The following is a 24,925-nucleotide window of genomic DNA, read 5'->3' on the forward strand; positions in this document are numbered from 1 at the left end:
GCCTTTGAAACAATTGAGAAGCTTTTGCAAGATCCAGTATTTACTGGAGATCTAGATGCTAAGGACGCTTTACGAGATATTTTAGCCCTAAAATGTAGCTCAGATGTGCACATCTTCAAAGCCGAAGTCTTATCTCATTTCAAGGAAGCAATTCGCAAAGATATATCAAGCCTTAAAATTGAATTGAAGTCATTAAGAAAGGCATCCAAGAAAAATGAAAAACAACGAACCCGTATGGAAGGGCAACTGCGCAAGTTAAAACAAGCCCAAGACACGGTGCAGAAAAAATCTGCAACGTCGTTGTCAACTCTTACCAAAATTTTGGTGCAACCAATAGTCTTTGTCAGTTTCTTAATCAAGAATGTGGGAAACATGCAACGAGAATCATTCATCGTTTGGATAAAGTTTTTGCTCTTGTGTTGTTGTATTGCCATTTTGGATCACAGGTCATTTAAGGATGGTATGTTCTACTTCAAAATCATTTTTATTTATTTTGTTTCACTTAGTAGTAAACTGCTCTATCACCGGTAACCCGATTCCTGTCGAAATGGACGATAAGCAGTAAAAAAAATGGACAATAAACATGATTATCTAATATGATTATCAATCACTAATATATAGACACATTTTTTACATTTATATGTTTATCTCTAATTATATGAATAACTTACACGGACAGAAAAGATGAGCAGTATTACACTGCTCACAAGTAACAATTAATTAATTTATTTATTTTGAGCGGTTAAGACGGTTAAGAGGTACTGCTTATAATGCTTTTTAAAGGAACTGTAAGGTAAATTTTTTACGCTGATAGAAACTGACTCCCAGACTTTTGATGCAGAGAATTGAAAAGTTGATTAGCCATCTAGTTGTTGTGTTTATCCTGTAGAAGTTTTGCCTTGATGCATACCTGGTGTGATGGCAATGGATTTCTGAAAACAGCTGGAATTCTATTTTTATATTATTACATTTACTATTTTTATAACACAATTTTATTTTACAGGATGTCCCACAGAAGATATTAGTGTGCCATTTGACACCAAGGAGTTTAACCTGACTGATTACCTTACTATTGCTCGGGAAAATTTCATCGGTCGTCGGTGGCTATATCAAGAGATAGAGAGTGCCTTCCACCCACCACGCCAGGGAGTGTCTGGTGTCTTGATTATCGGAGACCCTGGAGCTGGAAAGTCGGCATTGACTGCACAGCTGATTTGCTCTCGCACTTCAAGTCGGACCATTCACGATCATGTACTAGGGTACCACCTCTGTAAACATTCTGACGGAAATACACAGAATGGGGGCAAGTTTGTTCGTAACTTAGCCGATATGATAGCTCGAAGGCTTCCAGAATATGGGTATATTGTCGCTAACAATTCTTACATTCAGCGATCGCTAAACACTGACTGTGTGGCACTTGATGATCCTGTGGGTTGCTTTGAACAAGCAATTTTGACACCCTTAAGACGTTTAAAGAATAAGCCAAAAGAGAACTGGTATATTGTCATTGATGCCTTAGATGAATGTCCTCCTCAAAGTGAAACAAGTCACAGTATTGTTTATTTGCTCAATAAAAAGCTTTCCCGTTTTCCATCATGGCTTAAACTTGTGATGACCTCAAGAAATCAATCAAGGGGTTTGATGAATTCGAACACCATAATCAAACTAGCCATTGATCCCGGTGATAGTCGAAACACTGATGATATAGAACTGTTTTTGACAACAAAGTTTTATCAAGATGGTCCTTTAATCCATCAAATTAAATTTTGGTTTGGAGATAATACCATAAAAAACACTGCTAGATTAATTGCTGCTTTGCTGAGCAAAAGTCAAGGGAATTTCTTGTTCGTTAAGGAAATGCTTCATCACTGGGAAACCTTCAGAGCCCAAAAGAGTAATCCCTATGCGCTACCTGAAACGCTGGGAGAAATATACTACAGCTACTTCGAACGACATTATAATCGGCCAGAACAATTCAAACCGATTCGGCGAGTACTGGAATTGCTTGTGGCGTCAGTCCAGCCACTGTCTCAAAAGGACATTTTCAACATTCTCAGGATGAAGGAAGTAAATCTTGAAGAAGAGTACGACTTTAAAGATAGAATGGCGGAGCTGGGGCATTTTTTGAGACATAGAGAAAATAACACGGTGACTCTTTATCACCTCTCTTTAAAAGAATGGCTTACTAGTGAAAGAAATAGAAAAAGCCCTTATTACGTTAGCAAGAAGAAGGGACATGCAAAGTTTTGTGATTATTACTTTAGCTTAATTACTGTCGATGGAAGCAAGCCCTCTTTGCCAGAAAACATTCTAAACTTGGCACAGCACATTGCTCTTGGTGGGTGGAGGAAGGCGTATGTTAAGGAATTTCTTAGGTTTCCTTCCCAGGTCGTCAATTCGTCAGATTCTAGAAGTAATAGGACTTTGTTGCATTTTTCTGCAACGATAAATAACACAGATGTACTTGAACTGCTGTTGCGCCATTTTAGCTACACAGATTGCGTTGATAATCGTGGAATAACCCCTGCATTTTTGGCTGCAGAGCATGGCTTGGTACATAATCTGGCTTTGATGGTGCATAAAGGAGCTAATGTTAATCATAAAACAAAGTCTTTGCCACATTGTTTCATATCGCAAGGATACAATTGTAGCGAATTTGACACTGACTGGAACTTTACGTGTAGTCCTGTCTTGCAATGTAAAACAGAATTTTGTTCGTCCACAATGCTCCACGCAGCAGCTCATAGAGGGCACTTAGAAGTAGTCAATTTTCTTCTTGACAACGGTGCTAACATCTCGACAGCTAACGGTGTTCATCTCACTGCAATGCACATCGCCGCCGAGGAAGGACATTTAAAGGTTGTTAAGGCGCTACATAAAGCAGGTGCAGCTCCAGATCAAACCGCCCTCCATCATGCGGCAGGGAGAAATAGGTCAGACGTTGTAAAGTACCTTTTACAAATTGGTATTACAGATAAATGCATGAGATGTGATGGGTCTTTCTACTGGCTGAAGACAAAAAAACGCTTCAAAAAAGAAGTTTATCCAACCAAAATTGCCCTTGAAATAAAAGGAAGAGTTCGCGTAAACTCAACAATGCATTGCCCAACAATTCCATTTGTGATACATAAGCGCATAAAGGATAAAAGCTTAACAACTTGTAAGGGTGAAGAAGTGCTGTACGACGATAAATATCTAATATTTTGCGAAACTGCGCTTCATGCTGCGGTATCAGCAGGTCATGAAGCGGTGGTTAGGGAACTTGTTTCCAGACCAACAAGTGCCTTATCCTGTCAAGACTATTCAGGAAGGACGCCTTTACACGAAGCTGTCCGCAAAAATGACAAAGAAATTGTAAAACTGCTGCTCATAAAAGGCCCAAAATTAGTTAATCAAAATTGCGGTAATTTACAACGCTTCCATGGGCAAGGTGACACAGTGGCAACGTCCTCTTCGCCACTGAGTATTGAAGAAGAAACGGTGTACCACAAAGATATTTGTCACTGCGGATATACTCCTCTACATCTAGCTGCTCGATATGGGCACCGGGAAATAGTTCTAGATCTTATCCGTGGTGGTGCAAACGTAGATGCTACAGACTGCCTTGGTGCCACACCTCTTCATGTAGCTGCTTGTCACAATCACAAGGACTTTGTTGACATACTTGCGCATTCAAAAATTGGGGCTAAAGTGAACAGGAAGAGTTTCAATGGATCAACACCTCTTCACAGCGCTGCAGCTTGTGGTGCGGTCGATGTCATTGACCATCTGCTTTACTATGGAGCTAACCTTACTGCGGTGGACAAAAACAATCTCTCAGCATTGCATTATTCAATTATGAATATACGTCAACTTGACTTTGATCACGAAGTATTTCTGAATAAGACCAATCTGAGTGATGCAACACTACACCTATTAATACATGACCGAAGAGGTTATCTTGCCAATTTCTATCGTTATGATAATAGCAGTATAATACAAAACACTAATCATTACCAATGGCTAGATACTTTTTTACATTTAATAATACGTGGATCAGATATTAAGGCGGTCGACATATATGGTCGAACTCCCTTGCATTTTGCATCAGCGAACGGTTTGGCTGATGCCGTTAACATCCTCTTGCAAAGAAACGCCGAACTCGAAATATGCGACAGATCTGGTAGAACGCCACTGGAAGTAGCAGTGGAAAATTCCACAGTAGTATCAGATCCTACTTCTGCTAATATTACTGAGCGTTTTCACGACTTGAAGCCGCATTTACATCACCATGAAATGGTTGTTTATCTTCTTCTGTCTTCTGGAGCATCGTCAGTCAAGAATTGCAGCCGCAATGCTGAAAGCTTGTTGCATCACGCTTTAGCAAGGAACCAGCCTTATATTGCTCAGCTCTTACTATTTAAGGGAGCCAGTCTCCATTGCGAAGATAGGTTCGGAAGAACACCTGCTGCAGTTCTCGCTGCCAATGGAGGATATTGGGCAAAGATTCTATTTAAACATTTAAATAACTCCAACACGATTCAATGTGGAGAACCTTTCAGTTCATCTGTTTTTCATTTGCTCTGTTTTTTTCCTCCAAAGCGTGAAGGAAATAACTTTTTTCACCTAGAAAGGTGCGAAAATGAAATTTGTTCATCTATGAAGAGCCCTCTTGAAAGAGCTATTGAAAACCATCGGTTAAAGTTCAAAGTTGTCGACTCTTGCTTAGATGCTGAGGGCTTTACACCCCTTCACAGAGCTGCACAAGGGGCCAACTTATTGGCTGTCCGTGCTCTTTTGAAACTCGGTGCAAACATTTCTTTGTTGTCTCCATTTGGACATGATGCGTTGACCCTTGCAGTACTTCATTCAGAAGGGAATAATCGGCAGCATGTTATCAAAAACGATGAACTGCTAGCTAAGAAAGACAATGCGTCTGTGGTGGCTCTTGAGCTTCTTCGACATGTGATGAAGTCTCGTGGCTTCCGGATTGTATGTGACTCTACCAAGGCAGAACTGACTCTTTACCATTTGGCAGCTTCTCGTGGATTGGTAAAATTCATACAAGAGATATTTAAAGAAAAAGACAGGCATCGGCTAGATGTGAATTGCCCTAATAAAGACGGGATTACGCCACTTTACTTAGCAAAATTATTCAATTTTGAATTCAAAGATGACAGATATAATCCATGGAAAGAAGTCGTAAGGATAATTAAAGACCATGGGGGTAAAATAATGTATCCACCCAAAGATGTCGAAATTAACGTCGTTTACAGGAGGCTGTTCGGTTGGATTCCCAATGACTTGGAATTAAATTTAAGGCCTGATGTCCGCGGTTTTGTTTCAGGGCTTCTGTCTACATATCTAAACAAGCAGAATACTCCATTTTACTGCAATATAAACATCTCAATAGCAAAAGGTATGGAGATCGGTGATCCTTCATCGCTAGGTTATATTTGGGAGGAGTTTCTGCTACAGCTAAGGCTGCTAAACGAAAGAGGTCACTCAATTCCCTCAGTGACGTCGCTGGTGTCGTTAGCTCTAAAAGAATATAACATGTGTAAGTTGTTGCGGGAACGTTCCAAAATTTACCTTAAAAAGTTTGTTGCTTCTTGTCCTATTTTGAATCATAATAACTTTAAATCACTCCAACTTGAGGCTGAATCAAATTATAGACTACTCTTAATGAGAACACCAGTGAAGTTGTTTTACTTAATGAGATTATGGCACCAGGAAGTGTTCCAGCACTTTTCTTGTGTCAGGACACTCGCTTTTTGGTATGGAGCTTTCTTCTTGAACGAAAATCGATTAGCACAACTTATTGCGCAATATGAAGAAAGTACTCCGTCCGAATATTTAAATCGAATTTGTCTTTCTTTTGAGCATGTGTTTCTGTCTCATATCTTAAGTCATTTAACGAAAAGACATTACACTGAACATTACATTTACTATTATAAGTATCCAGATTTTATAAGAAAGCGCGTGGGATGGACTGATGATCAACGAAATACCGACTATGGTTCTTGGCCTTTAGATTATATTATTAAGTTTTCCTTGGGACTCTACCGTCATTATGATTACTTGAAAGTTCTCAATGTTGGTTTAGAACCAAGGACCTACATAGGACCTTTCTCAGATACATTTATTAATGCTGAGAATTTTGGTTTTAGTTCAAAATTAAAACAAATAGAACGTTACATAAATTTCGATGTTTTTATTGAAACACTGATGTCATAGTAATAGGCGGGAGAATGTTTTCGCCGTTATTTGTCAAACCCTGGTGTATGACGTCATACTTATTGTAAGGTCAATCCTTTTTTTAGCAGGAATATAAATACATTTTTTCGTTTTTTTCTTTTTTGCAAAGGTATAAAACAGAACCGATGTAAGATATTTTAGACTAAAAGCCTGAAAAATGTCATGAAAGTAGAAGACAGAAATTTTCGGCTCTTGTTTGGCCAAGGTTTTTTTGTGTTTTGTTCTGGTTTGTTTTGTTTAATATGGTGCCCCTTTGGTGCCAGCGCTCTGCCAAGGTAACGAGGTATGACGTCATATCATTCTCTCTTAGTCATACAACGGATAAATACCTGAATTCATTTTAAGAAAGAAAATGGATTTAACTTTTTTTCCTTTTTTCTTAATATTTATAACACAGTACCGAAATAAGGTATTGATTTAGACCTAAAGCTTGAAAAGATGTTAAGGGCCGATCATCTGAACTTAATCTCACTAAGACTACAGTTTACAGCAATCAGTGAATTTTTTTCTTTTGCTATTTATACCACTGATCACAATGAATAGCCTTCGTATACTAGGATTGGCCAAAATTAAGATGGCTTAGAATTCTAAACTCTGCTAAATAAAATTTTCGGTAAAATCATGGTCCTCAGCAGTGCCATATCCCATGTAGCCAGCGTAGCTGGCGGGATTAACGTGAGAGTGCTAGATTGTTTTGGCGGCGGAGCCGCGAGAAGGGTGGGATTTTCCCTCGCGGCCTCGTCGCTCTCCCTTGCGACTTTGCCGCCAAAAACGTACCCCAGGCACAAGAATCCCGCCAGCTACGCGGGCTGTATCCCATGATACTAAAACCGCCTTAATTTGTAGAGTTCATCACCGGCTCCTAAATCACTTGAAAAGGACAGCTTGTCCGTCCGAAATATCCGGAAACCTCAAGCCGCTCCTATTTTAACCGTTTTAATATTTATTTTCACATCTATTAAACATTATACACTTAATGTTAGATCCCGAGAGAAACAGTTTTGTAAAAGGAAACATCGAGGACTCGCGGGAAAACAAAACTAACTGGTTTCCCGAGGGACCTGACATTAAGTGTTTTGTTATATTTCTAGACTTTCACGTCAACAGCAACAAAAGAATAACCGGAGTGAACCAAAACAGTCGCCTCGGTACTTAAAACAACACAAATTAAATTCTCAAAACCACTGAATGGATGATTTACAATTTATATTATCTGCATCTTTTTCCTCCACTAGCAGTGTTTCCCGCCTTCTGTCACACTACTTTCCACCTGTTGTAATAAAAAAAAAAATGTAGCCCGAGCGGGGTACATTGCTTAATGTATCACGATCGGGATACATTTGATTTTAGTCAAGCCACATGACCAAGAATCAACCAATAGTAGTCCCTGTTTAGCTGAGTGAAAGTCTAGGAATATAACAATTGCTTTTATGCTGAATATGATAGCCTATCAAAAATCAAAGAGAATCCCCACCCCCTTTCCACACAACCCCCCTACCACCACCAGCCCTTAAACCACGATTTTTTTTCACTCTTTGTTAATTGAAAAGAGGAAAGTTGAACATTCTGTATTTTGTCAAACGTCGAAAAAAAGCTGAAAATACAACTTGCGTGGCGAGGTATGTTTGACCTCGAGATTTTAGATTTGCGGTAGTTGCCATGAAACATAAATAAATTCGACAGAACCTCCCAAACGAAATGAATTTAAATTAGTCACGTGGTATAGGCGCTTGAAAGGAAAGACTTACTTCGAGTAATTGAGAACGACCTTCGCATTCTCGGGCGCCCAAATTCTGCCCGAATTTCGCCTGGGTCATAACAAAATCGAGTTGTGAAGTTAGTTCCTCTCCACTTCTAGACGCACTAGGATGGAAAACTTGATCTCCAACAAACAGCAGCACAAGGCCATCTTGGTTTTTAAGTCTTTACGTAATCTTACTTTTTTGTATCTCCGCCAAATGTTTTGCAAATTTAGTGCTAATTATCATCTAGCTAAGAAACTCAGTTCACAAACTTGCATTGCCTAAGCCAAGGAAAGAGTACCTGACGCGCAGCCGTTTTTCTCTTGCGTAGCCTGTGTCCAGAAGCCCCCCTCCCCTCAGAGGGTAGGGGGCGTTTGTACTCAAGCTACCTATAGCGGTGTCGCCTTGTTGAATTCTCTGCCTCAGGATCTAAGAGAATGTAACTCCCTTTGGCGTTATCAAAATAAGCTTAAAAGTTACCATTCTTATTTAGGCTCCCATTCACAACGGTAATCACATAAATCAGTTAGATTTAGTAGTTTATTTTCATCTAGTATGTACTTTTTAAACTGATGATTTCCCGTGTATAAATTAATAAATGAAAAAATGAACGAATGAATGAATGAATAAAGAAAGAAAGAAAGAAAGAAAGAAAGAAAGAAAGAAAGAAAGAAACGTAATCAGTTTCCTTCCTCCTTCCTCAAATAAGATCGAGACAGCATGCATTTAGTAATCCTCCATAAATAAGCCTCGCCACGAAGATGACGGATATTTTAATAACCCTGGAATAATTCATTGCCGAACATATACTACACAGTGCCAATCAGCTCACTTTCAAGTCCCGATCGATATGGGCTGTAAGCGTAATATGAGAAATAAAGAGTATATAACTTACACGAAATAAGTAATGTGTAATATCAGTTAAGTATAAACAATGGTGTCGTTGTCTTTCTTTCTACTAATTTTCAGTGAGAAATGAGCAGCGGAACATCATCCGACCTGACAGTGTAAAAACGTTTCCCCTTTTTAGTTCATGTTTGATGTAAGTTTTAGTTCCCATACAAACTCTCATGCAATATGCTTGGGTTTCGAGGGACTGGTGCCTAGTGCGTAGCTAATTTGCATTTCGCTTCCGTCTTCAGCTTACTTTTCACATCGCATCGTATTTAGCCCTGATATGTCACATGCTACGGTTGTTGCTAGCTGAGGTAAGTGCACAGGTGTCAAAACGTGTTCGTTTTAGAAGCCACAAAACTGGATCATTGGAAATAGCGCCTGTAGTCTTTTAAAAGGATGGCGTCGTATGCAAGTTTCTCGCTGTTTTGATGATATATGATGCCGCTGTTAGGAGCGCAGTCTATTGTTTTTCTGTATGGAGTAACTCCATATGAACAGTCAGTGGACAGTCAGATCCAAAGCCGTTGAATTGGCAGATAGCTAAGCGATGGTCTGAAGTTTTTGCAGACAGCCGAGTTAGCCGAGGCCGATTCACTGGGGATTTATTCTGATATTTATTTTAAAGAAGTGAGATTCAAGCAGCCCAAACAAACATCCAGCCCGCCCTTCTCAGTGAAGAAAAGCTTCAAATCCTTTCGAAGGAGATGTTTTTATTATCACACGTTTATCCTTAGTTTAGTTTAGGTTTTCATCATTAATTGGCCGAGGATCTGCAGCGGCCAATTTCTCCGCTCAGAAGTACATTCGATCTAAAGTCATGAGACAGGAAATGAGGCGGGTTATTTAATATGTGTTTTTTGAACATCGATGAAGTGGCTATGAACACCATAACAAGAATGATTAACTTATTAGTGCTATTTTCTGGCAAAAAAACCTGGAGGCATGCAATGTCCTAAATATAATAACATAACCTTGTTATATTCATAACATTTTCGGTAAAATGAACACGGCGTATGAATGAGTCATTCCTGTATTCAAAGAATTCATTTTATTTTTAGTAACCGTTCTGAGTCATGTTTAGTAGAGGAGGAGGGTGTTATCCGTCTAGTCCGTAGGCCGAGGGGGATAACACCATCCAAAATCGCTATAATTCTTCATATGATACGAAAGCCGAATTCAATAATTGTTTTATTATTCATTCAAAATAATTCCTAGTTTAACATGCTTACCTCCATCGATCCATCGATGTTAAGTTCATCTTCGATGGTGCACGTTTAGAGTTGTTCAGCTCCGCAAATATTCTCCAAATAGCAGATGTCGCCCTTCGAGTTGTCTTCTTGCTGTTCTTGCCACGTTTTTAGCTCTTTTTTCGCCTAGCTCTTGCTCTTGAAAACGAGTGAAAGTTCACAACCAAAACAACTCAACCTCGTCCCCAGGTCTTCTCGGTTAACGGTGCGTTAACCTGTAAGAACGCTGTATTTATGACGTCATTTCCTCACTAAACACAAAATTCTTCCAAATTTGGTCATCAGTAACTGGTTATGGTGAATTAAATGTGTACTTTTAGCCAATCAGAATCGGGGAAATATTTTGAATGAATAATTGCCCCCGCAGGGTTCCGGCCCAGAGGCCGGAACCCGAGGAGGCACCCTAATGTCCCCCGCGTAAAGAAGAAGTACCGTATCGTCTTACTGTTAGTATGCGAAACTTTCCCGATTTGATGAAACTAGGCGCGCACTGTGGTCCCGGTTAATTTTCAGCATGTGCGCCTGGCTCAGCAACCGCGCAAACTGGGTTTGTCAACGAGTCGCATTTGCCCACAAGCACAACAAGTGGCTCCAAATCCTCGCCCAGGAAGATTTCCCACTGAAACTCCTCTAGAGCGAGAACGCCGACTTCAAATTCAGCGTGAACAACGAAGGAGAAGACGTCAACAAGAAACCGCGGAGTAGAAGGAACATCGATGAGTACAGCGAAGGCAAAGCCGACAACAACAGACAGAGGAACAGGAGATTGGAATCAAAGGAATTATGATCGCTTTACACTGTCGAAAACCCAGATTTCCTAGTTTGCCGGTTTCCCCGCAGATATATAGATCAAAGTCCGCAAAGTTTCAGCTCCGTATTACGGCCCGAATAATAATTTTCAGGCGAACTGCACCGGGCCATATTTGTTCTTTGTTTTTGTCTTTTTCTAAATGCGGGCGGCGAAATAATGCTAAATCTGCTTTTCAATACACTGTTAACAATAACACTACATAATACGCAAAAAAGAAGAAGAAGAAAAGAAAGAACAACGTATTGACCTTTAACACGATATTCGTGGTCGGTCACCCGTCCAGTTCGTAACCCTGACCGACAGGGCTTAACTTGAGTGCCGTTACCAAACCGAGTTTCGCGAAGGTTATTGCGAGATACATATTTCTATAGAGTTAAAAAGTTATTCAGCAGTACTGCAATTGTTTGGTATTAAAGAACTTGATTTGTCAGACGCAAATCAGCAACGTGGATCGACAGAACTTTGAACTGGTTTTGTCAACGTGGATCGACAAACTCAATTCAAACCACATCAGGAATAGCTCAAATTTCCCAAAACCCAGTCAAAGACAAGAAAGGTGCTAACGTGAAATAACCGGGTTTTGTTCTCTATTAAGGTATTCAGGGTTTAATAAACAGTGGTCCATGTGTTTTTAGGGTTAGTTTATTGCGAAATCCCGATTATTTTATTTGATACAAGGACATGCCAGAAAAATTGAACTGGGAAATATCTGACAGGTGAGAAACTTGAAACAGTGGTCCATGTTTTTATAGGGTTAGTTAATTGCGAAATCATTTATATCAGTTGCGTTCGACGTTGCGTTCAAGAATGTCACACTCGAAGCCAAAGCATCCGTTCGACACATTAGTTATAGGAAATTTAGTTACAAATACATAATTAAAGATGGTTTTGCTGTTGAACACGCGTTCTATTACATTTGCAGTGTTGGTTGAACTCATTATGAGATGTATAAAAAACAATTGTCCATCCTAGGCATGTCATGTATGAGGATTTTCATTAACCCAGGAAACAAAGTGTAATAATTGAGAAAACACAAAAGAGAACAAAAGAATTACACTCAGAAACTCTAATAAGAAAACTGCATTTCAAAGGTTCATGGCAAATACATGGACAACCACAAGGAGTCTTCATTCGGGTTTTAAAAGGTCGGGGGCAGATTTAGTGACAACTATAACTAGTAATTCAAATTAAGACACGTTCTGTCTCCAGATTTATCACTTATTTGTCACAACAAATTAAATTCATCTCTGTAGATGAAACATTCAGTTGGCATTCTTTCCGCTCAGAGTTTGTCCTATGCAATCATACGTATCAAAAGCAAGGCCAAAACGCACTGAAGGGTGCAGGACTGTTTCATTTAAATATTTATTTGCTATTAGCTTCAGTTGAGCCGGTCTTTCTAATAATGGAATTTTCCGCCACGCCGAGCATCCAAAAATCTTTCCTTTGCCTCCTGGCGTTTCAGCTGACTTCAGTTTACCCTCAAATGTGGTCTTCATTTTAAGGAGGACCTCTTAGTAGCCTGATATTAGACAGAATGGGTTGGTGCAGCTAGTATGTATTTGATTACATTAGATAATCGTTCGAGCTTTTTAGATACATTTAAGTCCAAATTAAAACATTCTCTGATCGAATAGAATTATGCACCCTTTACCTCTTTCTCGCCCCACGTAAGGGAATCCGGATTCCAGAATCTGGGAAATGGTTGCTTCTGGAATCTGGAATCCGGAATGCGGGGAAATTTTTCTTATAGAATCCGGATTCCCACGATAACGATTGGAATCCGGAATCCACGGTGTGGAATCCAGGATCCCAGACTGTCTTGGATTCCCTTTAATGCGCAATCTTTCTTTTGTTAATTCACCAGTGTTCTACTTTACCATGGCAACCTCAGGACCGTGCCAGGCTTTCGTTCAACTAAGCTCCTTAGAAGAAGGAAACTGGTTTTCCCTCGGACGCGCTTTGACATCAGTACTTTGTCGAGGTCTTCGTCCCTATATTCAACGAGAGATGAATCTTTTCTATAGCAATGTTACAGCCGCAATGACGGCACCAGGTGGTGGACCTTGCACCTGTGTCAATGATCCGGGCAGGAAAAAGAACCAATACCACGATATGAGCACGTGTGCCTGGGCACAAATTCTACAGGGGGTTCACATTGGTAACAAGCCCAACTGGAAGCAAAGTGATTCCACCAAATGGATAGACCCCAGCAACGGTCAGTGGGAGATAGCTAAGCTTTTTCTCCCGGATGCTGGAGGACATACTGTCATAGAGAGCGCCGAAGACCTGGACATCACTGGAATTCTGAATCTTATGTACTGGTGCAATCATTTTACTGTTCAGCGACCACTAATTGAAAGTGTCCGACAAACCCGAAACACAAAATGGGGCCACGTCCCAAAGTCGGAGTTGTCCGAAGCAGAAAAAAGTGCTGCATTTGAAGCAATTGAGAGGCTACTGGAAGATCCAGTATTCGCTGGAGATCCACATGCTCAGGACGCTTTACGAGAAATTTTAGCTCTAAAGTGCAGTTCAAATGTACACATCTTCATAGTCAAGGACCCATCCCATTTCGAGGAGGCAATTCGCAAAGATATCTCTGGCCTTAAAAGAAAATTAAAATCGTTACCGAGAAAGGAATCTAAGAAAAATAAAAAACACCGAGACCGTCTGGAAAAACAAATTCGCAATTTTAATCAAGCCCTTAAAAAATTGGAAAAAAAGATTCCAACATCGGCCCGAATGACGTCAGAGGAAAAATCTGCAACATGTTTGTCAAGTCTTTCCCAAATTCTGGTCCTACCAATAGCCTTCGTCGGCATCTCAATTAGGAAAGTGGGGAAAATGCAAAGAAACTCAATCATTGCTTGGATAACGTTGTTGCTCCTGTGTTGCTGCATCGGCGTTCTGGATCACAGGTCGTTTAAAGATGGTATGTTCTACTTATAATCATGCATTTTTATACAGGTCTCACCTAGTAAAGCACGCTAACACAGGTAACCCGATTCTGGTCCGTTTACGATCGCCACCACAGAAACCTATGTACCCAGTCTTTCGATTCTTATAACAATTCCTTGTTTCAAACTGCTCGAGGTCAGTTATAAAAATATTTGTAGATGAAAAAATAATTTTATTTTACAGGATGTCCCACAGAAGATGTTAGTGTTCCCTTTGACACCAAGGAGTTCAATTTGACTGATTACCTTACTATTGCCCGGGAAAATTTCATCGGTCGTCGGTGGCTATATCAAGAGATAGAGAATGCCTTCCATCCATCACGCCAGGGAGTGTCTGGTGTTTTGATTATCGGAGACCCTGGAGCTGGAAAGTCGGCATTGACTGCACAGTTGGTCTGCTCCCGGGCGTCAAGTCGGACCATTCACGATCATGTACTAGGGTACCACCTCTGTAAACATTCTGACAGAAATACACAGAATGGGGGCAAATTTGTTCGTAACTTAGCTGATATGATAGCTCGCAGACTTCCAGAATATGGGTACATTGTCACCAACAATTCCTACATTCAGCGATCTTTAGACAGTGACTGCGTGACACTCCAAGATCCCATCGGCTGTTTTGAGCAAGCTATTTTGTCACCCCTAAGACGTTTAAAGAATAAACCGAAAGAGAACTGGTATATTGTCATTGATGCCTTAGATGAATGTCTTACTCAAAGTGAAACAGGCCATAGTATCGTTTATTTGCTTAATAACAAGCTTCCCCGTTTTCCATCATGGGTGAAACTTGTGATGACCTCTCGTAATGAATCTAGCGTTTCCGTCAACTCGAACAGCGTAATGAAGTTCATTATTGATCCTGATGATATCCGAAATGTAGAGGACATTGAACTATTTCTGTCCACGAGACTTCTTCAAGATGGTCCCTTAATAAATCAAATTAAGTTTTGGTTTGGAGATGATATCATTAAAAACACAGCCAGACTGATTTCTGCTTTGTTGAGCAAAAGTCAAGGAAATTTCTTGTTCGTCAAGGAGATGCTTCATCATTGGGAAACTTCCAGAGCTGAAAAGAGAGATCCCTATGCACTACCTGAAACGCTTGGAGATTTATACCACAGCTACTTCGAACGCCTTTATAGTCGAAAGGAACAATTCCGGCCGATTCGGCGAGTGCTCGAATTACTTGTGGCAACATTTCAGCCACTGTCACTTAAAGGGATTTATGAAGTTCTTAAGACAAAGGAAGAAAATCTCGAAGAAGAATACGAATTTAAAGACAGAATAAACGGATTGGGACATTTTCTAAGATACGGAGAAAATGACACAGTGACGTTATATCATCTCTCTTTAACAGAGTGGCTTACCAGCGAAAGCAACAAGAATAGTCTATTTTATGTCAGTAAGAGAAAAGGACATGAAATGTTTTGCGATTACTATTTAATGTTAATTGCTGACGGAGATAGGTCCTCGTTGTTGAAATACATTCTGACTCTGGCACAACACATTACCTATGGTGGTTGGAAGGAGTCTTACGTTAAACAGTTTCTGAAGTTTCCTTCACAAGTTGTCAATTCTTCGGATCCTACAAGTAATAGGACTTTGTTGCACCTTGCAGCCACGATAAACAGCACAGACGTGCTGGAGCTGTTGCTGAGACATTTCAGTTGTATTGACTGTATTGATAATCGCGGTATAACACCTGCATTTTTGGCCGCAGAGCATGGACTCGTTGATAATCTGGCGCTGATGGTGAGAAAGGGAGCCAATATAAATCGCAAAACGAAGACGTTGTTATTAATTTTGGAATCAAAAGGAAACGAGTATGATGAATTTTTCAGTAAAGATTATCTTTGGAATCCAGTTCTTCAATCAAAGACAAAGTACTGGGGGTCTACAATGCTTCACGTTGCAGCTCACCGAGGGCACGTGGAGATCGTTGACTTTCTACTTGACAACGGTGCTTTTATTTCAACTGTCGATGGTGTCAATTTAACTGCACTACAGATAGCCGCTGAGAATGGACATTTAGAGGTTGTTAAAGCGTTATATAATGCCGGTGCAGCTGCAGATCAAACGTCTCTTCACCATGCCGCCGCCAATGGTAGGTTAGAAGTGGTAAAGTACCTTCGGAAAATTGGTGTGAGGGATAAGTGCATCAGATGCGATGGGACCTTTTACTGGCTGAAAACATTGAAACATCGTTTCCAAAGCAATATTGAGATGAAAAGGGTAATGTCATTTCATATAAACATAAAGTGTTTTAAGGATACAAAGCAGATAGAAAATAATCATTGCATCGAAAAGAAAACTGAAAACACCACTATATTTGGCGAGCTTTATGACGACAAACATTTAATATTTTGCGAAACTGCCCTTCATGCAGCAGTTTCAGCAGGCCACTTGGCGGTAGTCAGGGAACTTATTTCTTCACCACCACCAACAGCATTAACCTGTCGGGATTATACAGGAAGAACTGCCTTACAAGAGGCCGTTCGTAGAAATAATAGTGAAATTGTCAAACTAATACTTAAGAAGGACCCTGCGTTGATTCATGAAACTTGCAATCACTGGCAGAGCGTAGAACAGCAAAATGAAACGCATACATCTTTAATATTAGGTTTTGAAGAATCTCTGGAATACCATGGTGATGTCTGTCCCTGTGGATACACACCTCTTCACATGGCCGCTCGATATGGACACTGGAAAATTGGGATTTTACTTAATATTATCGGTGGCGCACGTGTTGATGCTCCTGACTGCTTTGGAGCGACCCCACTTCACGTGGCCTCTTGCCATAGCCACAATTTATTTGTACATACATTGATGAATTCTGAAAGAGGTGTTAACATTAATAGCAGAAGCTATAATGGTTCGACACCTCTTCACAGTGCCGCAGCATGTGGAGCCGTTGAAATTATTGACGTACTACAGTTCTATGGAGCAGAGCCTAGCGCAGTCGACAAAGATGGTCTCTCAGCATTGCATTATACAATTCTTCACATACATCCGAGTCACCTTAATCGAAAAATCGTTTTGAACAGGACACATTGTGATGGCACTCTCCACCTGTTGACAATTGACTGTAGGGGGCATCTAGCCAGGTTTTATGATGACAACAACATAATTAGAAACACAGACCACTATCGATGGTTAGATACATTGATCAATTTGATCCTACTAGGTTGTGATGTAGATGCGGTTGACATAAACGGCCGAACATCACTGCACATAGCAGCAGCAAATGGTTTGGCTGATGCCGTGAATGTTCTTTTGCAGAAAAATTCAAATCCTGAAATACGTGATAGGTTTGGCAAAACACCTTTGGAAGTAGCAGTAGAAAACTGCCCCGCAGGATCGATTACTTTACCTTTCAACCGCAAGGAAGAACGTTTCGACGAGCTGCGGCACCATTTGCGTGATCATGAAATGGTTGTTTATCTCCTTCTCTCGTCTGGGGCGTCGTTAAGGAAATGCAATCTTATTAATGGTACCAGCTTGTTACACCTCGCTATTGCAAAAAGTCAACCTTACATCGCTCAACTTCTGTTTATGAAAGGAGCAAGTCTTAACTGCAAAGACGGTCTTGGGAGAACACCGCTTGAGGCTTTCATTCAAAATGGTGGAGACTGGGCAGGTTTTCCATTCAACACTTCCTTCAAGATTAAATGTGGCAAGCCTTTTCACTTGTCGATCCTTCATTTGTCGTGTTATGTCCCTCCAAAGCTGGAGGAAAATAATTTCTTCCAACTCATTACGTGTGATGATCGAAAATGTTCCTCTACGAAGTCCCCTTTTCAGAGAGCAATTGAACGTCACAGATTAAAGCAAAGGGTCGTTGATAATTGCTTAGATGATGAAGGATTTACGCTTCTTCATAGGGCGGCACAAGGAGCTAATTTAGTGGCTGTTCGTAGCCTCATAAAAATCGGTGCAAATTTGACTTTACTGTCTCCACAAGGACAAGATGCCATCACCCTATCGATTCTGCACTCAGGAGGAAACGTCTGGAGCCATCTTCGTGGGAACGACGATGAATTGCTAGCTAGAAAAGATAATGCATCTGTTGTAGCTCTTGAACTTCTTCACCATTTGATGAAAACACGCGGTTTTCAGATTGTTTGTGACTCTAACAAATCTGAACTGACTCTTTACCATTTGGCAGCTTCTCGAGGACTAGTGAAATTCATACAAGAGATTTTTAAAGAAAAAGAGGAGCATCAATTAGACGTGAATTGTCCTAACAAAGACGGAATCACCCCACTCTACTTAGCAAAAGTATTCAGCTTTGAACATAAAGGTGCCAGGCTAAACCCATGGGAAGAGACTTCGAGAATAATTGAAGATCACGGAGGTAAAATGATGTTTCCCAATAGGCATGTTGAACACAACCTTATTTATAAGAGAATGTATGGTTGGATTCCCGATGAACTGGAACTTAATCTGAGACCTGACGTCCGTGGTTTCGTTTTTGGAATATTGTCCACATTTCAAAATAGGCAGAGTACCCCAGTGAAATGTAACCCGAACAGCATTTATGATAGAAAAGTAATCCAAATTGGATATCCCTTGTCACTGCACCCCATGACTAAAGAGTTTTCGCGTCAGTTACAATTACTAAACAAAAGAGGTTGTGTGTCGTGTTGTGTTAGGTTTGCTCTAGCACGCGACCTAAGAAAGTGTTCGTGGCAACATAACCATTGTAATTCTCATGTACTGCGGAAGATTAATGTATTAAGGAAAACGCATAATACCAATGCCAAGCCTGGCTATAGCTCGGCCAAAGCAATGTACAGTTCATTCCTGAGGAGTACGCCTATGGTGCTGTTCCAATTGATGAGGATGTGGCACCAAAATGTGTTCCAGAGTTTCGCTTGCCTTAAGATTATGTTTTATGAGTATCATCCAGTCTTCGTGGATGACAGTATTTTGAAACAACTTATTGCACAGTACGAAAAAAGTATGCCAACGTGGTTATTGGGTCAAATCTGTTTCGAATTTCTGTATACGTTTCGGAATTATGTGTTAAGCTATTTATTGAACAGTAACTACTCTGATTTTAAGGAATTGTATCATGGGTATCCAGACTTCATTCAAAAACGAATGATGTGGACTGGTGATCGCAACCATGATTCTTGGCCATTTGATTTTCTTGTTAAGTTTTCATTGAGACTCTACCCTCAGTATGGATACTTAAAAATACTCAATGTTGGATTAGAGCCAGGTACTCACGTTGTACTCCCTTCTGAAGAGAAAAAGAAGGCGATAAAAATGAGTATGGGAAAAGCGCAGAACACATGAAGATATCAAATCTAATGCAAGATCTGGAACAGTAATTAAAAGAAAAAAAAGTAGCTGAATATGTCAACGGCTAAAAAGGAGTCATATCCTCCTGATCTTAAAGGGGCTTTCGGGTTTCCTGAGAACTATTTTGTTTAAGTATTTATCAAATCAGTGGATAACGATTTTCGCGCGTTCTGATTGGTTCCCGTAACTCAAAATGGCTTCTCGTTTTCTTTTTTACGTTTAGCTACAGTTTCGAAAGATAAAATTTGAGTGGTAAATGAAGCAGCTGCACCAACAAATACCAAGAAAGAGAGAAAATGTGGCTTGTCGGCGTTTACTGGAAGGTAGAATTTTCCACAAAATCATAATTAAAAGATCCCCCCGTCAATTGCAATGTAAACAAACTCTAACTGAGTGACGACTTTTACTTACAAAATTTCCTTTCTCATTTTTATCCAACTGATTTGGTAAATACTAAAACAACTATCCCCCTCAGGGTCGGTTCATAGTGCTTCAATCCCGGACAAAACTACTTGAGAAAGTTTCCCCATCATGTCCACTTTCCTACACGCAACAAAACTATTTTCAAAACGACGGCTTTGCGGAAAGAAATTCCCTTTACCCAGTTGAATGTTCCTTCCTACAAACGCCCAGGGATCAGGTTTTCTTTTGAATACACAACAACATTGTTTTCATCAGGGGAAGGGAGAGAGGAAAGAACCGGTACAACTACGATGTTTAGAGAAATGCGCCCCAAGTATACAATTTCCTCAACAGTTTTGCACAAGATTGTAGATATACCAAGACGCGAAGCGTCAAGGTATATATCCACCACTGTTCAGATAGGAATCTTGTGACTTGACTATCATGACTATAGGCTGAAAGTAAGCCGTCAGTGCAAAGAATGCCTATATTCTTTCGTTGCTGGTTCCGTCATTTCCGGCCACTGTAGGTCAGCCAACAGGTAGGTGTTGCTCAATGAATCTTAGTGAGAGCTTTTAAAACGGGTCGATGCTTTTGGTGGGTGCGAGTCTGTATGATAACCCGAATTTCAGACATTTCGTCAATGTAACATTTCTGGATGTCCTGATAGAGTTCGCTTATTCGTTTAACTGTTTGGGTTAAGTTGTTTCTACCATACGTTCTCCGAGGCGTGTGTAGCTGTTCTCGGCCGTCGTGGGGGTCTAGTAAGGTCTGTCCCTCCGGTGTTTCTTCTAGTTTGTCACCGCTTTTATCGCGGAGTAGCTTTTCTCTCGGTTCCGATTTGGTTAACGGTATTTTCGGAAGTTGTTTTTAATTTTTTCTAGGCAACGTACCCTCTAAAGCAACAGATTTTTTAACTCTCGTCTCCAACTGACGGTTTCCAGTTTGATTTGACATAGAAAGGGAAATCAAATCTTGTTATCTCAACGTAGTTTTGTTTATTATTGACTTTATTGGCCTGGGACTGAAGAAACTTCCTTGAAGTCCAGGGCACAGCAGAATAACTTGATCAGTTGTCAAGTCGAAATTAAAGAAATTTTTTATGTTTTTTTTCTTTCCCAGATTCTTAATTGTATTTTCTTTTCTTAACTTTGCACTTTGCACGCCTATTTTGGCTAATTAAAAACTAAGAGAACAGATAAGCAAGCGTTAACCGTTTTACTGTTAATCTCTTCAAAACTGCTTATCAGTATAACTACCTAAAGTCATTGTGGTTGTGAACGACAAAACTCTGACCGACTACCTCCATGGACTACCTACATGGAATATCCTAGAATGGACTAGGCCCCTAAGCCGGGTTGTTCAAAGCTAGGTTAAGATAACCCAGGGCTAGTGCGAAATTTGAATTCAGATAGAAAGCTTAAAAAGCAAATTCAGTTTAATTCTTTTTGCCTACAATTTGATGATTGGCTACTCCAAAAGGAATAGAGAAAATTGTCCGAGAAAATGCTTTAGATGGTGAGAAAAAGAGACCCGGGTTAAAATTTAACCCTGGGTTGGCGCTAATCGGCCTTCGAAGTTTAGTGATAAGGAATAGGAAGCTGAGGTCACTGAGTGAATCAGGTTCCATTTAGAGTCAAATATATTACACTGGGAAAACTGACCTGAAACTTGATTCACGCAGCTTCCTAACCCTAATCACTAAACTTCAGCGGTGTAGTCCACTTTAGGGTTGTCCATATGGGTAGTCCGTGGGGGTAGTCCATGGACTAGGGGCCAGCGTTTTGTCCACCACGAAGTAGCGACCGGAGCCTTAATTTATATCCTCTCTTCTAGGCTGCTCTTAAATGTGTTAGACTGTGGGCGTACCACCTTTGTCAATAGCCCACGTTCGTTATATTTAATTTTAACATGACTACCGAACCATTATCTCACAATTTCCAAAAGAGTCTTGAGCTCAAAGAAAACCAAACCAAATATAGAAAAATGACCAGAAAGCCTCGGAGTCATGTAAAAAATATCGAACGTAGGCTGACCGCTACTTAAAGCCTTCCGACGCGCGAAAAACCCTGCACATTCATACGACCATAATACCTTATCGCCACGCGGGAAGTTTGGAGAGCACGAAAGGGGCGTAAGAGTGGGCCGAGAGCAACTGACCGCTACTTAAAGCCTTCCGACGCGCGAAAAACCATGCACATTCATACGACCATAATACCTTATCGCCACGCGGGAAGTTTGGAGAGCAAGAAAGGGGCGTAAGAGTGCGCCGAGAACAACTCTAGCCTCTTGAGTGCTCTCCAAACCTCTCAAGTGCTCAATATCTCGACATACGCACAGCTAAAGCATGAACTAATTGTTTTATAACATTATCAAAGCGATCGATGCAGCAGTAACTTAAATTTTTACTATTATATATAACGAGCGCTCAAAGCAGTACGCGTCAATGTCTACGTGACTGTATTTTTTATCTCACAGTTATGTTTTTGTCTTGAAACTGAGAGAAAGTCTACTCAAGTCGCTTTTTTTATCAAAAAAGATTGTAAAATCCATATTGAGGTGCCGGAAAACTGTTAATTATTCACCGAAAAATTCTTTTTGAAAGAAATAACTTTGCAAAGAATGATTTGCACACGACAAGCCATAGCCCGCACAGCTCGCGCAGATGACAACAACAACACTCACCTCTTTCCCCTACTATCAGTTAACAAATTCAAACGTTTTCTCTTAAATCTGCCTCTTAAAACACATGCTTGACGCCTCATCGTGTACTGTTGAGTTATGGATTCACTTGGAAGACGTCTTAAGTGGATTGCTAAGCTCACAAGAACTCGAGATTAGTTTATTGACGTCATCAGCGTGCTCAATGGGAATATGAAGCACGCTCGGTTGGACTCAAACAAGATACACACACGGCGTAATCTCGTACTCAGATCTCTTGTTTACGAAGCCGAAGGCGAGATCTGGTCAAGTAGGGAAATTCAGGATTTTTTTTTTTTGACTGGCTAGATTGTGAGCGAATGATGCGAATGTTGTCTTCTGCGCGCACTATGGTGTTTGCAAAGTCTTCAGTTTTGTTCAAATAAGTATTTTCACTGAAGAAGTATTTTTCCGTCTCAATATAACTTGTAACACCGTTTTCATCTCATCTTGAAAGGCTTCTCAATCTCTCTCGGTATGAAAATTAAGACTTTTGAAAAGGGTAAAAAAATTCTCGCGTAAATGTCACGCGTACTGCTTTGAGCTTTTAGGACTTTTAGCGCGCGCTATGATAATTAAATTTTAAACACTAGCTGGCCCTTTGAATTTGATGTTACAAAAAACAGCGTATAACCACGTTTTGTAGGAGAAATCCAATTCGTTGTTTTTAAAACACGGCAAAATCTGAGGATTTATTTCGAGCATGCGCTCTTTCATCGCCTGTCACATTTTTCTGACAGTTGATCATCATTTGACCGGCCATTTAACCTGATTCAACAACAAGAGATCTGGGTACGAGAACCCCCACAATTTTGGTTCCCTGTGAGGACTGGGTCTACTTAGATGTAATCAACATGGTGGACAAGGTGCAAGACGAGGTGCAGAGTTGCTTGGGGATCAACTACAGCCTTTGATTATCGTGATATGGGTTTTCAAACAGTCCGTCCGTATCTCAGTCGTTTTGCCTTGGGGTTTGCATTAGGACTTCCGGTAGCTGTGACATTTGTAGAAAACGTAGGGAGTGTAAAGGGAGTCCATGGTATCTCAATGCAAGTAAGAAATAAACTTCACAATCATGTTAACTTTTACACATAAGCTGGCATGTTTGGACATTTAAACTTGAATTACATTGTTTGATTTTAGGCGAATAGATCTAATCTTCTAATATATAAAAATGCACCGTTTCATCGAAAACCTGTACCGAGTTGTCGTATTAATTAAGCATACATTTGTGACTACATCTTTACTGCAAACGATCAACAATCGCTGAAAAATCTGGCAAGAGTAGAAGTCAAACTCAATAAATCTTTCTGTCTGTTTTGGCCTGAATCTCGCTACCTGCCTCATCCCCAGTCGCTCTACTTTTCCTTCCCATCACTCCGCGCTCTACACTCGTCCCATCATCCCTCTCTCGTGCTTCTCGCTTGGAGTTCCCCAATCCCTACTCAGTCTTGGGAAAGCCTGTGGAGGAGGCAGACTCGCTACTATGCTAAAAAACCCTAACCTTCACATAATTAACAATTGTTGGATGAGGTTGAGGAAAATATCGTGATTTGTCCGTGGCGAGCAGATCAGTTATTGGCTGAGGCAAATAATTGATCTACAAGACACAGACAAATCACAATATTTTGCGATAACAGAGTTCAATAATTGTTTTATCATTCAATCACCGAGTTTGAATATCTCTGGGAAGCGAAGTGATCTGCCATTTTCATGCAAGAGCAATCGCAAGAAGGAGAAAAGCACAGTATCCTTTACGCTTGAGCAGAATATTGTTTGCAAACACTGTTGGATGGCATTGTACATGAGCAGACCATTATTTGTAGGCAGGTTTTTGTAGGTCATGTGGTGGGCTCTCAGCCAATGAAAAGAAAGAAAAATTTGCTTCAAATGTTAATTTGTATTATTATTATTCATTCAAAATATTCCACCGTTTCTGATTGGCTCCAGTTCCCCGGCTCAGTAATATTTCATAACCAACTGGCTCTTACCATGGCTGTATATGGAAGATGTGAGCAATATACCATCGATCAACCCCATTTCCAGGCGTTGCAGCATAGCTTTTTTTTTTGAGTGAACTAGATAAGAAAATGGCATTCACAGCTATCCAAAGATGAAATAGCTGAATTTCTAACTAACTGAACAGAAGAAATGCAGGAATATGCAAAATGTATAAGTCAAAGGATATTATTTACTTTTTGAGGAGTATCTGCATGGAAAAACATCTGTTTGTATCCTGAAACTGTGCGAAGAAATAGGCCGACATTTTAAAGAACTGTCCTATTGAGATCAAACTGTATCATGTTTTCTCTTTTTTTTTGGTGAACTAGTAACCCTAATGTTCAGAGTCAATGTAGATTGCACTAATGGGCTACAGTGCAAATGTACTAAGTTGGGGATGATACAAGCTGGCAAAAGAGTCTTTCGAAATTTAATTTTCATGTGTTTGAAACATTAATCTTCATGATTCTAAATAAAAAGGAAAAAATTAACTTTAATAAAGGCAAGGAATTTTGACCAGGGAGGATAAAAATAGCCATAGGAAACAGTTTTTTGGTATATGGTAACGACACGTTAGTGGATATGATCATTACCCTGAAATCCTCGGGCTTATTTAATGTA

At 40.2% G+C, this 24,925-nt stretch overlaps 3 protein-coding genes across 3 annotated transcripts in view; all 3 read left to right on the forward strand.

The window, feature by feature from the left end:
• Nucleotides 1-1,730: 1,730 nt before the first annotated feature.
• LOC140922947 (uncharacterized) lies at nucleotides 1,731-6,844 on the forward strand. The gene has a single exon (XM_073372996.1). It carries the CDS (start codon nucleotides 1,858-1,860, stop codon nucleotides 6,214-6,216), a length of 4,359 nt encoding a protein of 1,452 aa, XP_073229097.1. The 5' UTR covers nucleotides 1,731-1,857; the 3' UTR covers nucleotides 6,217-6,844.
• A 5,971-nt stretch (nucleotides 6,845-12,815) lies between these two features.
• LOC140923621 (uncharacterized) lies at nucleotides 12,816-19,195 on the forward strand. The gene is made up of 3 exons (XM_073373694.1): nucleotides 12,816-13,707; nucleotides 13,747-13,869; nucleotides 14,079-19,195. Exons 1-3 carry the CDS (start codon nucleotides 12,816-12,818, stop codon nucleotides 19,193-19,195), a joined length of 6,132 nt encoding a protein of 2,043 aa, XP_073229795.1.
• A 3,958-nt stretch (nucleotides 19,196-23,153) lies between these two features.
• LOC140923561 (mitochondrial inner membrane protease subunit 2-like) overlaps nucleotides 23,154-24,925 on the forward strand; it is a 4,066-nt gene continuing 2,294 nt past the window's right edge. Inside the window, exon 1 of the mRNA XM_073373635.1 lies at nucleotides 23,154-23,356. Coding sequence (XP_073229736.1) covers nucleotides 23,228-23,356 — 129 coding nt within the window. The 5' untranslated portion in view covers nucleotides 23,154-23,227. The remainder of the gene's footprint in view (nucleotides 23,357-24,925) is intronic.

Source organism: Porites lutea, chromosome 13 (assembly GCF_958299795.1).
Source record: "Porites lutea chromosome 13, jaPorLute2.1, whole genome shotgun sequence".
Classification (NCBI taxonomy): domain Eukaryota; kingdom Metazoa; phylum Cnidaria; class Anthozoa; order Scleractinia; family Poritidae; genus Porites; species Porites lutea.

Bases quoted from the DNA above. Each gene is read 5' to 3' on its own strand.
- LOC140922947 (XM_073372996.1), top strand. From the start codon at position 1,858: ATGCTTCATCACTGGGAAACCTTCAGAGCCCAAAAGAGTAATCCCTAT.
- LOC140923621 (XM_073373694.1), top strand. From the start codon at position 12,816: ATGGCAACCTCAGGACCGTGCCAGGCTTTCGTTCAACTAAGCTCCTTA. The intron at 13,708-13,746 runs GTTTGTCAAGTC...TCCTACCAATAG, and splicing joins AGAGGAAAAATCTGCAACAT to CCTTCGTCGGCATCTCAATT. The intron at 13,870-14,078 runs GTATGTTCTACT...TTTATTTTACAG, and splicing joins TCACAGGTCGTTTAAAGATG to GATGTCCCACAGAAGATGTT.